Source organism: Panthera tigris, chromosome B1 (genome assembly GCF_018350195.1).
Source record: "Panthera tigris isolate Pti1 chromosome B1, P.tigris_Pti1_mat1.1, whole genome shotgun sequence".
Lineage (NCBI taxonomy): Eukaryota > Metazoa > Chordata > Mammalia > Carnivora > Felidae > Panthera > Panthera tigris.
In genome coordinates, this window is record NC_056663.1 from 39,015,927 (window position 1) to 39,033,752 (window position 17,826).

The window sequence follows — 17,826 nt, forward strand, 5'->3', positions numbered from 1 at the left end:
TTGTCATGTAAATAGTATTTGTTTTCAATATTTGTTTTTAGTATGATATGCCTAGCAATGTTAAAACATTTTCCCCTGAACCCAGTCATTGCAATTAATACTATCATATTAATATGTCATGTAAATTTTAAAACACAAAATAAAAATTTTAAAAGATGAGAGAAAAACATAAAAAGGGGTACAACAATCTTTTTCTTTCTGTACCAAACAGATTGTCTTGTGCACCCGACTTTGCAAATCGTTGCGCACTTTGGACACATCCTTGTCCTGGACAACACTTGTAAATAATTAATACTTACTGAAGACCTATGTGCAGTTTTTCTCACTTGGCCCTTATATCAGTTCTAGAGTTCCTATTTCTTGCCTTTAGTGAACATTTGGAGTTAGAGGCTCCATCAAAAGATCGACAGCTTGCCAAGTCCCACGCTAACCAGCAGAATGAAGACTTACAGAGCCCACTGTCTTTCAGCCCAGTTGCCTTTCAGGTAGAGTGCCTGAGAAGCAGGCTGGGGTGGATGTGGCTGCAACAGCTGCTAGTGTGATAGGAGAAGATAGGATTCAGTAGGCAGAGAGGGAAAGATTAGGGCCTGAGGTCCTCAGGTGGGAAAAAAACACCTATTTTGGAACAATGCTGAGAGTGTCTGACCTCAGCAAGTCTCCTCAGGCATAAGGTTTCTCTTAAGAATGTAACACACCCCACCTACTTTCCCTTAGGTTCCCCCTCTGGAATTTGACAAGAGACCTAACTATGGCCATAGACCATCCCTCATACAATGGAAACAAGCCAATCAGGAATGGACAACCCAGCACCTAGAGCTATCAAGCCAATAAGGGTAGAACCTGAGAAGGAACAAGGGGAAAGGGAAGGGGAATTGGCTGACCAGAGAACCTTATTAAACAAGAACCCTTGCCTATAATCCTTGGGCAGTCACTTTTGAATGTCCCCTCTCTGTAAAGAGAGCTTTCCTACTGTTCTTCCTTTCTAATCTTATATTCTAATAAACTTTTGCCTGCTGCTTATTTTGTGTCCACCTCTTCATTCTTTGAAGCTGTGAGACAACAAATCCCCAGTTTTGTGGTAAAGAATCCTGGAACACAAGAAGCTGGGGTGATACTCTCTCCACCTTACTGAAAGAACTCCAGATAATGTTTGCCAGTTGTCACAAAGTTAATATGTTTGTGTTGGAATTTGAACTTTGGTTGCGGGACCTGTGCTTTTTCCTGCTTTACTATACTGTTTAAGATGGCCCTGAACTCAGAGACACCTTGGTGGCTCAGTCGGTTAAGTGGCTGACTTTGGCTCAGGTCATGATCTTGTGTTCATGAGTCAAGCCCCGCATTGGGCTCCGTGCTGACAGCTCAGAGCCTGGAGCCTGCTCCAGATTCTGTGTCTCCCTCTCTCTGCCCCCCCCTGCTTGTGCTCTCTCTCTCTAAGAATAAACATTAAAAAAAAATTGCTGTGAACTCAAACCCAAGTATAAATGAAGGTTGGTATTCCCTCCTAAAAATTAAAAAAGAAAAAAAAGAAAGAAAGAAAGAAAAAGAAAGAAAGAAAGATAAAAGAGGACACTGGAACTAACCAAGCAACTTGAATCAAGGATGTTGAATCCAGAGAACCAACATAGTTTATCAATAAATTTTTGTAAAATCCAAATTTTCCTTAACTCTTTCCTTTTTACTTAGGCAAGACAGACCCAGTCTTAGTGTTTTATTTTTACATGTGGTCTAATAATTAAAAATCTCTCTAAACCATCTTGACTGGCAGAATAATTTATTGACATCAATTTGTGAATTTTTTCCTTATTTTTTTCCAGTTCCCCTCCCTTTAAGCCAAGTCCCTTGCTGTGCCTTGGGGAGGTTTATATGTCAAGGAACAGTGTCCCTCAAGACATTTCTCTTCTGTTAGAAGATGCTAAAGATGCTGAAACAAGTGTCTGGGAGAGGAGGGTGTTGGCCTGAGCCTGGCAAGTATAAAGAGAATCCTGATTAATTCTGGGGGCTGCTCAGAGGCAGTACCCTGGGGGAAGTTTTAAGCTGGAGAGTGGCAGAAATTAAAGGGAAGGTGGGTGTTTATGAAATGACTTGAAGTTAGTCAGGATTTTACAGGCTTCAATATTTTTCCTCCCACTTCCTAACCTTGTTTAGGACTCAGAGGCAAATTACTTTACTCTTCCAAGTACAGAGAGCTCTCTTGTTTTCCTGAAGATTTCTATGCTTCAATACTTTTCCTTTTCTCAAGGTCCCATCAGTTGTGGCCTGCAGTAGATGATGACTTAATAGAGAACTCAGATATTAGGTATGTAACACAAACGTTATGATTAAACAAGGAAAATAATAGCCTTTATGTTTATATTTGGTGGTGGAAGGAATCTTTATTCAGACCTACAGGGAGAGGGACCTCTACTTCCTTTCCCCTACTTCTGACTTGTCTACTTCCTATGTGTTACTCTTCTAGAAGCACAGAGGGAGTCCAGACCCCAGGCCCAAGTTCACAGAAGCAATGGAGTTGCCAGACCTGAAAGCACACAGCCTAGAATGAGAGGCAGTTTGGCAAAGGTTAGGATGGATGGAGAACTGGTGATTGAAGTTGGAGGTCCCCAGCATCTATGTACTCTGTGCCAGGTATGGGTCCAAGCGCTTTATATTTATATTAGAACTAAATTATTATTTTCTATCAAGTAGGTACTCACCTCACGTCTATTTTACAGATGAGGAAATTGAGGTACAGAGAGATTTGTAACTCATCCAAGGCTACCCAGCTAGGAAGGTGCAGGCAGAGCTGAGACTCACACTTGGAGTCTGGCTCCAGGTTCTGTGCTCTTCAACACAGTGCTAAGCTGACCATGCACTCACTGAAGGAACAGGTAAATGCAAGAATTCATGAATGCTTTCATATCATGGAAACTTCTTGACCAGTGGCCCAATTTTAGTGGACAGAGAGCCCTGAGAATATCTGGGACTGAATTTATTGCTAGTCCAGGAAGGTGGGGTATTGGAGGAAGATTGTAATGTGATTTTATTAAAAATAACAAAATGATAACTGCTGTAGTTATAGTTCATGAATAGATTATTTTCTTCTTTTTCCTGGTATTAACAGAATAGGAACCAATTTTTTCATAAGGTTAAGTCTGTTCCACCTGCAGTATAGGCCAGACTAGTTTGCCAAGGGAAGGATATTAACGTTATGAATTCTTTGGTCTATCTTCATGATTAAGGGCCTAAGAGGTCTCAATAATCATTTTGTCAGGGAAGAAAGGTGCAGAAAAGCCAATCTATACATTACTATTGTGAACTGACATATTGTTATAGTGTCACAAAGTTCTAACCCTCGTTTTTGTTCAGGGATTACAGTCTGCCCTCTCTCAACCTGGATACCAGCTTTGGTTTATTGTCTGAATGACAGAATCCTTCATGTACCACAGGCAAGACTGTGGTCCTTCCAAAAGGTGCTGCATTCAAAGAAGCATCCCAAGCCCAGCCTCCCCTCCCCATGTCCCTGCACACTCTGACCAGGAAATTGCTTCAGATTCCCTGACTTTGATTAAGCTTATAGGACCCATTCCTGTGTTTCTGCAGTCTCCTATCAACAACACTTGCAAAGTGGCCTTAATCAGTTGTCATCACTGCTTGCCCCTCCCCCCACCCTGCAAAAGGAAATCTTCCAGGGTGAGGAGAAATCTTCTTGGTCTGGTGGGAGTCTACCTTTCTCTAACACACAAACATGGTAGTCTGTGTCCAGATTTTCTGGTCCTGACTTCAAATTTTCCAATGTTGCATTAAATTATGCATATTTTTATGCTAAAATATGTGTTTCTTTTCGTGGTATTTTATTCAGTAAATGTAGCTTATTATTTTAAATTTATTTTTTATACTTCTGAATAAAAGGTATAAACTTACAACCCAGAAATCATAATTTTCAGTTAGGAAAACATTCACTCTATGTGTATATGATTGGATTATGTTCTTTATTAAAGCATAAGGAAATTCACACCTGAACCCAGGAGAAACTCCAAATGCAAACCTTCTTTACATTCTGTCAATCAGCCACAATTTTCCTGCCTTCACTCAGATGGCCCATGAAGCCCGTCTCCAGTATGAGATGCCCTGACAATATGGAACAGAGATGGTGACTTTTCACCTCAAATCATGATGTGCAGATAGTAACTTTCACAACTTTCTTATTTGGTCATCACTCGAGTGTAAGCCTATACTGATTAATACACAAAGTTATAACCCTTTGTCTGTATTCTGCTGATGTTTCTTGCATATGTCTAAAAATGCCTCTTTGTATATATGTTTGTCTGCCTCAAACTTCAAGCTTATAGAAAGCAGGAAAAGAATCTCCCTCCTGTGTAATGTTTACAAAAAGAACCAACAGAAACATTAAAAAAATTCATTTAGTAATGCTTAGAGTAACTTAGGTAGTCAATAGTATAATTCCATCTAGTTGGATTTATGTAATAGTTTTTTTCTCAAAGGGCTTCAGAGGCTACAAACAATAAAACAACCCAATAAATGCACAGAAGGTAGCCAGCCATAAATGGTTCACAAAACTATAAAAAGGTGGAAGAGCAGTTTGTAGCGAATTGTAAGAAAAAGTTCACCTACTAAAACAGATTGAGGATGAAAATGGAAAGAATTTTGCCATTAGCTTTCTCAAATGGCATGAAAAGTAGGGATGATTATTTATGGTGAAAATATTTATTTTATAGGTTATTCAAGGCATGGAGTAAAGCTGGCTCTTTAGGAGAATAGTTACTACTATTGAGGGGACATTTTTCACAAAGATTATTTGCAAAGTAGACCTAGGAAATTAGGTCAACAAGTTGAGCCAAAGAGAAATATTACTGTAATTCCTTGGCCACAGGCCCACCCGAGAGCACTAGTTTAAGCCACAAGAGAAATATATTTTCATAAATATACCACTATGCTAAATTTATGACCCCAAAGGTAGTTTGAAATTTTATTCTACTTTGGATTGAATAAAATCCACTCCAACAGTGCCAACTACCACTGGTGCCTGACAAGTCACCAGCCTGGATGCATCATAAGTAATGCCTTACAAATGTGAAGTGCAGGGAACGGAGGGATGTGAGGGAAGAACTGAAGGAATTAGTGAAAGAGGAGGTCACTTAGAGTGGCTTTGCCATAGACAACCTAGAGGTTATATTTATGGAGCACCTATTATGTGCAATGCATTTTATAATGATACGGAAGAGAGAGAAAGTTTTTCTGTTTACATACTAAACATTGTTATCCTAAACAAAATCAAACATTTCAAGATTACAAATATTGAGAGGACCTGCTCATATTGTCTATCATTAGTATGCAGTTTCATTCAGGGAAATCTCAAATACTTGAGTAACGAGTATTCTCCCCTCCTCCACCTGTCTTAATACTTCATGAATTTATCGTGCCTCTACAGTTCAGAGCTAAAGGACTTTGGGGAAAAAATTAGAGCTCTCTATCATCCAGAGGAAGTTAAATTGTGTGCCTCAAGGATTTTTTGATAAGATTAGGAAGTGGGCAAGAATATTAAATTCTCTAATCTGCAGAGTAACTGTAGGGCAGTTACTTCATAAATGCACCCATCCTTCCCTTAACTTCTGCATTTCTTTCCTGTTTAAAACTCTCCAAAAGCTCCCCATTGTACTTAGAATAAAATTCTAACTTCTTATCTGAGTCTATGAAGCTCTACATGATCTATCCTTGCCTATGGCTTTGACTTTTCTAGTAACTTATGCTCACTATTGATCTGCAGGTACATGGGATTCTTGTGTTAATCCTTGCCTTGAACCTTCCCCTCCCTGATCTTCCATGGTTGGCTCCTGCCTGTCATTCAAGTCTTACTTCAAAAGTCACCTTCCCCATGAGGCCAATTCTCACTTTCAAACTAAACTTCATTCTTATGCAGATTACTTCACCACTTCCTTCTGTTTTATTTTCTTCCAAGCACTTGTCACAATCTGAAGTTGTATGTTCATGTCTTGTTTACTTGTTTCATTTCCTGCTCCCACCAGAATATATAAGTAAGGACTTTTTCCTATTCATTGCTGTATCCCCAGTGCCTGGAATAGTGCCTGCCAGATAGTTAATGATCAAGAAATATTTATTGAATGAATGAGTCCAGAAATTATTTCTTTAGCAACTATTCATCCAGATTGTGACCATAGTTATAGAAAGCAGAAGTACCATGTCTGAACACACAAAATCAGAAGAAAAAAAGTCCGTATTAAAACTCATGAGATTTCCTGCTAGATGAGCCACTCAACCCCTCACAAAGAGCATTTTTACTTTTACTTTACATAATTAACAAAGTTGATTTACAATTTAAACACATTTGTTATCTAGTTTCCTGGTTGTGGTGGATTTTAAAAGTACATTAGATGTAGGCACATTAATAATAGCAAGAAGGAATAGGCCAACATGTAGGAAATTGAAAAATTACTAAACAGCAATAAGAACTCACACAGCAGAATATTTGGGGGCATTATGCATAAAAGCAAATAGTCTTACTGATGTAAAGTTGCCAACAAACAATACTACTATTGTAGTAATTACTCAAGTTATCAAGAAAATTATATTATGTTGTATATACATCTAAAGAAACAAGGAAATAGTAAATATCAAGTGTTTCTTAGAAAACACTTTACCCAAATTTTATTTTTTATTGCTATTTTAAAGGCTAAGCAATATTTGGTTTTCTGAGAGAATTATTTCTGTGGAACATGTTACAGAAATTCCCTCCTTTCCTCCCTCCCTCCCTCTGTTCCTTCTTTCATTCCTTCTCTCCTTCCTTCCTTCCTTCCTTCCTTCCTTCCTTCCTTTTCCCCTTCTCCTTTCCTTTCCTCCAACTTTTCTACACAATGAGAAATGTGTAGCTAACCATGTCCCTTATAGCTTGGATATATAGAAAGCACAGATCCAAATCTGACTTTCAAAAATACCAACTCTGTGGACCTTTATGGCATTTTTTGTTGTTGTTGTTTTCCTGATTTTGACGTGATCTTTTCTCCATCTTGATCCTTATTTATAATTTCCTAGACCTGATTATTTATTCCTATTTACCTTTACCTTTGCCGTTATTTTTATTTATTATTTGTGCTATAGCTGCAGTGCACTTGAAATCCTTTATGGAAAAGATTGAGTGTATATGAACAAGCTCTTGTGAGATCTTTCTGCTTATGACATGGGATAAATGGTGTGACATTTTAATTGTTACTTTACCATACAATCAGTTTGAGAATTCAATAAAGAGAAGTAAATCTTCTTGCTGATAAAGTAGGATTTTCAAATGACAAAACATTGTAAATGCTTGAATAATGCCCTCATAATCTGCTGGACCTGGTAATTTAAAGGTTAATACAAATTCACACATCCTGAAAATTGAAAGTTAACTTCCAAAAAGTTAAAATTGACTAAATATAATCACAGGAAATATGCACAACACAAAGGGCAGCCAAAAAAGGAGTCGGAACTGCTGATTACTTTAGAATGAGGGAAAGGGAGCTTCCTAAAAACACAGCCCTGCAATAGCCCAACAACGTTAACTATATGGAACCATCATTCTTTCTTTTGCCCACCTTTTGTTTTTTGTTCATATGGTTCAGTTCAAGGAATCAGTATAGCCCAATTCAAGGAATGTGGCTTATGTCTGTGATTTTTGTTGTTCTTAATTCTTGAACACTGTTGGTCAGGAGTCCCAGTGAGTTGCTGTAAAGTGGAAGAGATCACATGCAGAATCTAAGATGGTTATCTGCTTAGTATGGAACCCCACTTTCACTAAGGACTTATATTTGTGTAACTCTTATAGCACCCTATAGTCTCTGAAAAATATACAAAGAAACATATTTGAAAGAGAAAATTTACAACGTCATAACCAGTATCAGATTCTGAAAGGAAATCTGTTCATAAACTGTATCAAGCAATAGTTTGATTCTAATATATTGCTTAGTTCAGGGATGCTCTTTTTAAAATCTCCCCAAAGGCTGTAAAAACTGGCTTCCTTTAAATTTGAAAAGACTCAGACAGGACATTTATACAAAGCAAACACTTTATAAATTTTAGCTGACAACACCCTGGCAGTGTTTTTGGTCATTTATTGTGTTCGTTGTCCATATTTGCTCCCCTCCTCTCCACATCGCATTAATTTCTAGAAACTGTCCCTTTCTAAGATATACATATTCATCACCATTTTTGGCCTGTCAGCAGATCTGATAGTACCATGTGAGCTGTGCTTGCCCATGCCCCATAGTAAACTGGGGGGACACCCAACCCACAATGGACCAGGGAGCTTTTTCCCAGGGGCTGGGAAGCAGTCCTAAGGGGTTTCAGTCTTGGTCTGAATTGTCTCTAAAGAGAGGAGATGTAAGCCTGGGAACTGTGGGTGGCCATATTCCTCCCTGTGGAAGAGGGGGTAGAGGAAGCAGATGTGCAGAAAGAGAGAAAATGATTCAGAGAAGAGTAAAGAGAGGAACAGAGTCCAACAAAGAAAAGAGATAAAGAGAGAGACCTGAAAGCTCTGGAGCTCTCATTCCAATTGGTCCTGAGGACCATCTATGCCTCTGCCCTGGGGTTATACACTTACACATGTATCTTTCTTCCAATGAGTCCCCTGCATTTGGGATAAAGTATCTTTGAAGATTTCTGTTATACACAACCAAGAATCCTAACTAGAACAAGAATCCTAATAGAACGCTTTTGTTCAAGGGCACAAGCTTTCAAAGTTAAACGAAGGCAATCTGTTGAAACTAATTCAAACTAGCTAAGTGAAGATAAGTCTCTTCATCATTCTAGGTTTTAATTTCTGATTGGAATTGATTGCCAACATTTTCTTTGCTGAATAATTGATTCAAGAGACTAAAAACACCTTTCAGCAGATTTATTTCCTTTTAATATGGGAGAATAACAAAACACAACTCTTTTTTGTATAGTCAAAACCCCTCAACTTTAGCTTCTGTCCAAATGTCTCAGGCCAAACCTAATATTTGAGTAATACCAATATTTTGTAAAAACAAATAACACTCAAGATTAGAAAATTTGGTATATATTCGTATAAAGTGTTTTAAAATACATTCAGTTCTTATTTATCCTCTGGATAGTAGAAAGGCATCTAATTTTACCAATAAAGGAGTTTCCCAATTCATAGTAACTTCTAAATATGATGGGCTTTTATCATCAAAAGCTATAGTTTTGGTTGAATTTCCAAAATATGGGCACAAATGGATTGGCAAGGACTTAGAATCACAGAGCTAGATGGGAGGAAAGCAGTCTAATCTTTTCACATTACAGATAAGGAATTAAGACCCAGATGAAGAGACTTGTCCTCACTTAGCTAACTTGAATCAAGGAGAGGGCCACAGCCCCTATGTCCCAGCTCCCACTCCAATTGCTTTTCTCTATGCCACAGGGTCACCCAAATGTAAAGTGGCCCCTGTGCTCTCTGCCTTCTACTTCCAATCAAGATGCTGAAGTGTATATAGTTCCATGAGGGTAGCACTTGTACAATGATCATAAGATGTCTGTATTTGAATGCGAAAGGAAAGAGTAAGGAGAGAAAAAAAGAGTGAGAAAATGTTGTCATGGGAACGCTGAGGCAAATTGCAAGATAAAAAAGAATTGAAACTCATTCTGCTATCTCAGACTTCATTTATTCGAGTAATAAATCAAGACATCTGTGTCAAAACCAATGCAATGTAAAATAGACTAAAGATAAGCTTTTCAATCCAATCAATACTGTCTCCTAAGTACCAAAATCTTTTAAAAGGGACACCACCACACATTTATCTATATTACTGTTAAAACTACTATATGGGCATTTGTGCAAGCTCTCTCTTTGTTCTAATTTCTATTTTAAAATTCTAAATTGCTCGCCAAGAAGGATTAATGTAAAGATTGAATTACCTAGATTACTGTTTTATGTGCAGAACAGTTTCTAAGCTTACAACAGGTCAGAAAAGTCAAAGATGCTTGGGTAATTAAGTGTTTACCCCAGAGAAGATATTGACCTCTTCCAGGGGGTTTAAGTATACCCGGGGGAGGGGGAGGGTCAGTATTCAACTCCAGAATGGAATTTAATTCAACCGAAATCTGGTCAGAGAAGGAAATATCAACGGTTAGGGGATGGACAGCTGGGAATTCTGGCCCTAAAATTCCATGGTGGGGATTTGTTTTATTGTTCAAAAAAGGCACTAACCCTTTCATATCACTGAGCATTAATCAGACTTTATGAGGTTCATTCCATCATTTATTCATTCATTCAACTAATTGTGAAGTGCCAGGCACTGTGCTATTCACATATATAACCATCCCAGTGCCCACTGGAGTCCCAGATCTCCCTGAGAGAGAGGCAAGCCCAATGTGTATGTCTTTCTTGCAGAGAAGTCACTTGATAAAACCATTAATCTTTAGAGACAAGTTGAGGTAGATGAGATTAAGTTGTTTTAATACTTTTATTTCATTAAACAGTTTTCATTCCCTTTCTGGATTCATAGATTCCAGATATCTCCATAGATTCTCATAATCATGGAGAGTCAGAACTGGAAGGACCTCAGAGAACAAATGTGATAACCAACTTTGTTCAGTGAGTTGTCAGGGGCCACTTAGCTAGTTAGCTAGCTAGTTGACAGAACCAGAGCTTCATTTTCATCTCATAAATTCCACTGCTAGTGACCTTTATTTTAAATAAAAACTTTCTGTCAAAAACTTACAGACTTATATTTCAGACATTGGTCTTATTTTAAAGCAAAACAATCCAAGATGCAGAAAGTTAAAACTATTTTTTCTAGTCTGCTTGCCAGGGCTTACTTATAAGAAAATAGACCTACATCACACTTGTATTCACTATCTTAAAGAAGAACTACCCATCCCTGTCTCCTTCCCACAAATCCAGATACCTCCCATGGGCTCCTTATCTGTCTGGCTCATTCTCCACTCTGTCTTCTAAACTTGAACATTCCTAAAAGCTGGTGATAAAAACTCAAAAAGGTGATTGCTTTTGAGATGAGAGAGGAGGGGGGAAAAAAAGGAATGCCAATAGAGAGAGGTAAAATTTCTGGGAAATTTAAAGCTATAGATGAAAATTTGGGGGGGGTTGTTGTAAAAATAGTACTAGGAGGAAGATCTTTAAAATATATTTAATTACTATGATTTAAATACCAAAAGTCATTGTTACTTCAAAACATAAAATATGTAAGATATAAAGACCTAGTTTTAAAAAAAATTGGAAATTTTCCAAAATGATTGTAGAGAAAGCTTTTTTTCCCTCTCTTTTGTGTTGTGTCTGTCTTATCTTGGTATGGTCTTTGTATCTTTAGCCCCAAATTCAAGACACACATCAACAGTTCCTCTCATTCCCACAGAGAGGCAGCAGAACATGGGCCCAAGAAATCCTTAGGGCAGCTGTGGCCTCAGACCATGGAACATTTTCTGATTCACACTGACGGACTTACCACAGGAATGTTACAGCCCTCAAGCTGGCATTACCCAGAGCTGGAACACCACGTCCTCCAAACCCAGACCTTCATTGCTTCTAGAAAGCAGTGCTTGTTCACACAAGGCTGGTCACTAGACCTGATATTCCCAAGGGTCCTTCTCCCATCCTCTCCACCAGAGAAAATAGGAGTAGAGTGTCTCAGTTTCCAGGAAGTAGTGGGTTGCCTTCTAAGGAAATCTCACCCTCTCAGAAGACACTGAAAGAAGGCTAAAAGGGCTCTGGCTTCCAATTGGATAATTAGAGTTCTGTCCTGAGCTGCCATATCCTAGTCATGGGATCCAGCAAGTTGCTGACCATCTACAAGCATCTTGTCTCCTTATCCATGAAGTGGAGATGATAATAATGTATATCCTCATGGAGTTTTGATGTTTTAATAAGAGGAAATAGTGCATTGGAAGCTCTATATTGGCCATAAAGTGCTATAGTTGTTTTTACTATAAATTAAAAACCAGTTGATTTGATTTGCTGCACTCACTCCCTATGATACTTGGAAGGATGTAAAGCAATAATTTTCATATTGGAGTCCATTTGTTTCAACTGTGAGGCAATATATTTAGGCATCTGGGGTATTGTGAAGAAGAGACTTTACACTTAAGATCCAGATTTATCTGCTTGGAAAGTTGATACAAGGACCTCAAGCCTATGAAACACATGTAGTGTGTACATGTAGTGTGTAGTGTGTAGACTTTGCTTCCATATAACCAAAATTTCACTTTAATAAATATAATCCATCACATTTTTTCATGAGTACATCAGGTGAAAGTTTCCACTACGGGTATTCAAGGGCTTTCCATTCATAGGTGACAAGAAGACATTTTTAATCAGGCTGCTGCCATTTTATAGTGACTTCTACAGCTAAATTCCAAAGCATGAGAGGACTAGGGAATTCTTATACACTAATTTATCAAATCCAGACACCTTAATCTATTCAGGACTGGGAAGATGGAAAAACCTCTCTCTGTACTCCTTTCTCTAGCACAGAAGACTAGGCAGGGATCACCTGGCTAATAATAGCCATAAAGCATTTAAAGGACTTGTGGTCTGAGGGTGCTAATTTCACAACTCCCATCTTTCCTGTTATGGAGGGAATCATGTTTGACCAGCAAGCTCAAGGATAAGTTTTTGTAGCCCTGCTTCCTAACCCCCTTGAGTCCTACCCTAGATGGACACCCTACACAGACCATGTACTCCCTGGTCCTACCCAGGTGTCTCACTGATTTGCCTCTCTTCTTCTCTCCCTTAAGACAAGGCTACTGAGGGTCCCTTTTACTGGCCCAACACTTTAGTATACAAATCTAAGTTTTTAGACCAGAATCTTGCATCGCTTAGTTTAGATGGGACAGATGTCTGGGAGCCCATTCACAAAAGTTGCTACATGAAGCAGACAAGGGAGAAATATACCCACTTGGATCAACTCCCAAGGTACTTCTCCCTAGAGAAATGGCTCTGAGGCTTTGGTTTATACCCGGAAGGTGGGAGGGGAGAATAGGAAAAGATAGAGTTTTCAAGTTATCAAACCAGCATCAAAGTACATAAACAACTACTGTGTGACCACACAAAAAGAGACAGGGCTCTGACGCATGGGTATGTCATTCCTCCTAAATCCCTGTAGGAAATGAGTGATACAAGAACCAGGAAGGAATGTAAACTATTTCTTAAGGGAACATGCTAGCATCTCTTTTCTTCCAAAAGTTCCCCTCTGAATAGAACTTAGGCTCATCCTTTCTCCCTGATTCTTACCTGTGACTATACAGGCTCCCTGTTAAAAGGGGAAAGAGCATGGAAGGATGTTGTATAGAAGCATGTAGGAGAGAACCACAGAATCTAGAAGCCACATCATTTCCAAGTCCATGGAAGACCAATTTTCTGATGGGAATTTCATTCATTTCTTCTGTGAGGTCTCTGAGAGTCCCCTCCATGTCTACCCTCCCATACCCCAGAAAAGTCCCCATTCTTCTCCCTGATCCCACCAACCCCAACACACACGCTCTTCCTCACCCTCACCCCTGTCACCTATATTATGTGCAAAGTATAGCAAATTGTTTAAACTGTTAATAAAGGGAAAATAAAAGCATACTTTTTTATTTTGTCCATCCATTTTGTGATCTGTATACCTGAACTGGGTGGAGAGAACACCATCACAATGAGGAGGTTGGGTCAGAGATGCAGAGAATAAGATGCTAATAACAATGAGCCAGCATGGCCATGATTGGAGACAGAGCCCATAAAAGCTGGAAGAGACCCTTGAAGACCACACAGATTTATCTCTTCCATTCCTACTGGGATATGGAAGCTGGGAGGTCAATGCTCAGGGCTATATAGCTTCTTGGGGTGGGGTGGGGGGGTGATGGGAGGTAGATGTGGGCTTTAGAAGGTGTGGCTGAGTTCCAAGGCTGCACTTCAGTTCTGAAAACCTCCACAAAATTCACTGAAGCCTCCTTAAAGTACCCAGAGCCCATTCTGGAGAATAGGTTTTGCTTCTGTACTTTTTCTTTTTGGAAGGGGGAGGATTTTTGCCTAGCCACTTCTCAGCTCCCCCCATCTGAAATGGGGGTATGAGCTTCTATTTTTCAGGGTGGTTATGAGAACAAATGGGATATAGAAAAACATCTAGCATAATGGCTGACACATCATAGGGCTCAATAAAAGTCTATGTACCTCCTTTATCCTTCCCTCTGGTCTTCCCCTAAAAGTATGTACTTCCTTGCCTAACTTGTCTTCTCCTATCTTTGTCGGAAATCTGGGAAACAGTTATTCATCCTCTCCTTCCAAACAAAATGTTGTTAATGGCTGGGAAAGGTGGCAGAGCAGAGAGGAAAGATCTAGGCCCAAGGCAGGGGGACTGTGGCTGATGAGTACCTCTGCTACTGAGGTTTACCCCATCGACAGTGCAGGGGACATGCAAGTGTGAGTAACTGGGAGCTCTAGTGGGCACATCTGTCCCCATTCTCTATTCTCTCTTCTGGGAACAGCTGGGGTCTGGGGATTCAGCCACATGGGCTTTCTTACCTTGAGAGGCAGAGCAGCAGGCAGGGCCGGGTAGCTCTTGCTGGTCTGAATGGGCGGACAGTATCTGTAGAGCCTTGCTCTCCTAGCTTGCACAGTGGTGCTGATGCCCTCTTCACAGCTCTTGGGAAGAATCTGGCAGGTAGCAACACCTCTCCTCAGCATAGCACTTTCACCCCTGTCAGTAGCGTGAGCCAGGATGACCTGTGGCATTGAACATCCCAAGGCATCCCAAGACGAAGGGTCCTTGCTCCACAGGTCCTGGGGGGCAGTGATGACTGGCCAGTGCTCCCAGCCCATGGAGGGATTGTTGCTTTCATTGCTCATAACGGGAGCTGGGCTACGAAGTCTGCATGACAGGGGCTGCAGTCGTCCAAATTTCCTGGAGGCGGGGGCCGGGGAAGGCCTGTGACGTGGGGTTCTGCAGACACCACCTCTTCTTACATCCAGATCCTGGGATTTTTCCTCTCTCTCCTCCTCCTTCAGAGCAGAGCAACTGAAAGCAGCTGGTTCCTCTGTCCCAGAGCCCCCCTTCTGCAGCAGGCGGGAGGGAGGAGCAGCCAAGCCCTGTGTGTGCCTGAGGTCCCGGCCTGCCAAGAAGCCAGTCCTGGGACTTGGGAAAATGTGTCCCTCCTCTGGGCCCCCTGGGGCTGCTGTCCAGGCTGCAGTAGCTGGAGACTGGGAGGGGTGAGCTCGGGCAAGGGGGGCCTGCAGCTGGATGAAGAGGAAGGAAGTTTTCATCTGCTGTTGCTCGGGCTGTTCAGCCATTTCCTCCAAGGGGGTAGGGCCTTTGCCAGGGTCGAGTTTCAGACCTCAGTGCCCAGGGATGCAAATGCCAGCAGCTGTGGGCAGACATGACTTGGCCCCATGGTTCCAATGACAGCCTGAGGAAGCAAATGACACATCTTCAGGACCCAGGGGCAGTCTTCAAGGAGCAGGGGATAATGTTGCTGTGAGAGTGGACTCAGCACTCACTTTACAGAATCACAAAACCAGACAGACTGGAGAACACTCTAGTAATGAGAGGTGGGAGGGGACAGTCAACAGTCAGCACTCTCATGTTGGTGAGTCTGATGGGATTTCTTTTTCTTCCCTTTCTTTCTTTCTTTTTTGAATTTCTTTTTCGTAATTAAATGTCCCCTTCCCCATATTTGAAATGAAAATATTAAAGTTATTTGTTTCATTGTTTAATCCTGAATTCTATATTAGCTACACTTGTTCTTTGGTGTCTGACTTGTGAGACCCTGTGTTATTTGTAGATGAAGCTTCCAGGACATTCCAAAGTGTACTTTTAATCCACCTTGCTTGCATTGATAATGTACAGTTGTAAACAACTTTAATGTTTTAATGAATTTCCTCTTTAAACCCTATGGTTATTTAGGAGTTCCCAGTGTTAGTCCCATAGTCCCACATCAAAATACATGGTATTACACACACACACACACACACACACACACACCCAAATAAATAGAAATAAAGAGATAAAGATGAAAAAGGGATAAGGAAAAAAAGAGAGAGAGAGAGAGAGACAGAAAGATGAAATAAGAGAAGTTATGCAGATGACAAACCAGACAGGAGAGGGCTTTGCTTGTTTTAAAAAAATACTTCAGCCTTTTGTGAAAACTAAAGCAATTCACCTGAAAATTCACTGAGTAGTCCACTTTCAGGGTGTTACTATAGGCTCAATATCTCTCACAATGGAAAAGAACATTTTGAGTCCCATGGCCTTGTTCCTGAGGAGAGAAGTGAGTAGGAGGTGGGAAAGGTCTTTCCTTTTCATTTGAACTTGACTGAAAGGGAACAAGGAAATTATGCTCTGAGACAAACTGAGCACATAACCTAAAAAGTTGGCTGCTTTGGCAGCACATGAGCCTGACCTGTCTCTCTCCCCCCAACTCCTGGCCATTACCTTACATGGGAAGCACCACTGGATTACTGCAGGGCCATGGCCTTGGCTGACCACTCCTGGCCAGAGTGTCTTTGGAAGTTCTCAGGATGGGTGGCTGGGGCCCTCTGTTTATTTTTATTTTAAATATCTTCACACAGCCATTACACCCAAGGTTATGGTAACTCTGTCCACATTTCCAGACAACTGACAAAGGACTCAGTGTACATTTGCTCAGAAATGTGCCCAGAGCTGTCTAGTCTAGGAATAGGACAGTATGATCCCTTTATAACACACATCATTACAGAGAAAACTTTGGCAAAACAATGTTATGTCCAAGTCTTAGACCCCTCCATTGAAATAATGATATGTTGATCTGATCACACTATTTTTCAATAAAAATCCTGTGTTGATTGATGTTTAGTCCTCTTATGTAATTTTCCCACTCTCCTATAAAAGTACTTGTGTGAACACTAATCACTTAACACATACTAGTTTGTTAATGGATTAACTGCTAATAAGGCAAGGAGCTATCTTTGTACAGAACAGGGATTTGGGTGAGAAGAACCATCTTTTTGTTTTTGCTTCTCCAGGTGCCAAGCATTATGCTAGGTGCTTTACAGACTTAATGTTATTTAAGGCAAACACAATCCGGTGAGGAGATGGCATTATCTCCATTTTGCAGTTGAGGAATGTGAGCCTCAAGGAAGTGAAATAATTGCCAGATGCCTCTTTACCACAACTGCCAGATCAGCCAGGGTTTTAGAGATGAGAAGTTTCACTTCAACTTCAACCTCCAAATAAAACGATGTACAAACCAAAAAACTAAGGTGGTAGTGGTGGTGTGTTCAGGACACTTCTCTCTTCTAACCTGTTATTTGTGAGCCTACCACAGAAGTGATTACTGACAAATATTTCATTTCTAGGTTGTGTAGGCTTAGAATAGAAGAGAAAGAGTTGACAGAAGGACTGATAGAATTTACCTGGAGGACACATGTAAGGCATCTCCTTAGGACACTCTTAAATATTTGAGGGGCACCTTCAGGCAGGGCTGGAGTTCTGTATGAGAAGTTGTGGCAAGTGCCCGAGAAACATGGTTTTTGCTATGATGTAAATAGCACTGAGATTGAAAGTGTGTATTTTGCCAGACAGACATTTCTCTGAATCCATTGTGGGACTGTGTGATCTTGAACAAGTTTCTTGACCTCTCTGATAATTAGTTTCTTCTTCTCTAAGATGAGGTAACAATATCTACTTTATAGAGTTATTGAGAGGATTAGGTGGAAGTGTATATAAAGGGCTTACTTAGCATAGTAGCTGGTGCATAACGGTTTCTTAATAAATGTTAGCAACTCTTACAATTTATATCCACATACTATTGAGTCCTGGAAAAAACTGGTTGACTCAGTGGAACGATGTGAGCTATGGCATGAAATATATA

The 17,826-nt window shown here is 40.2% G+C and overlaps 1 protein-coding gene and 1 long non-coding RNA gene across 3 annotated transcripts in view; one reads left to right on the forward strand and one right to left on the reverse strand.

Annotated features, from left to right (window-relative positions):
* PSD3 (pleckstrin and Sec7 domain containing 3) overlaps window positions 1-17,826 on the reverse strand; it is a 734,808-nt gene that overhangs the window by 642,696 nt on the left and 74,286 nt on the right. For both annotated transcript variants that reach the window (XM_042983313.1, XM_042983312.1), the window contains exon 3: window positions 14,504-15,384. In XM_042983313.1, the coding sequence (XP_042839247.1) occupies window positions 14,504-15,268 (765 nt within the window). In that variant the 5' untranslated portion in view covers window positions 15,269-15,384. The remainder of the gene's footprint in view (window positions 1-14,503; window positions 15,385-17,826) is intronic.
* On the forward strand, window positions 1,960-2,853 carry LOC122237892. Its single transcript, XR_006216623.1, has 3 exons — window positions 1,960-2,296; window positions 2,456-2,622; window positions 2,709-2,853. It is a non-coding gene; the product is annotated as an uncharacterized LOC122237892 (long non-coding RNA).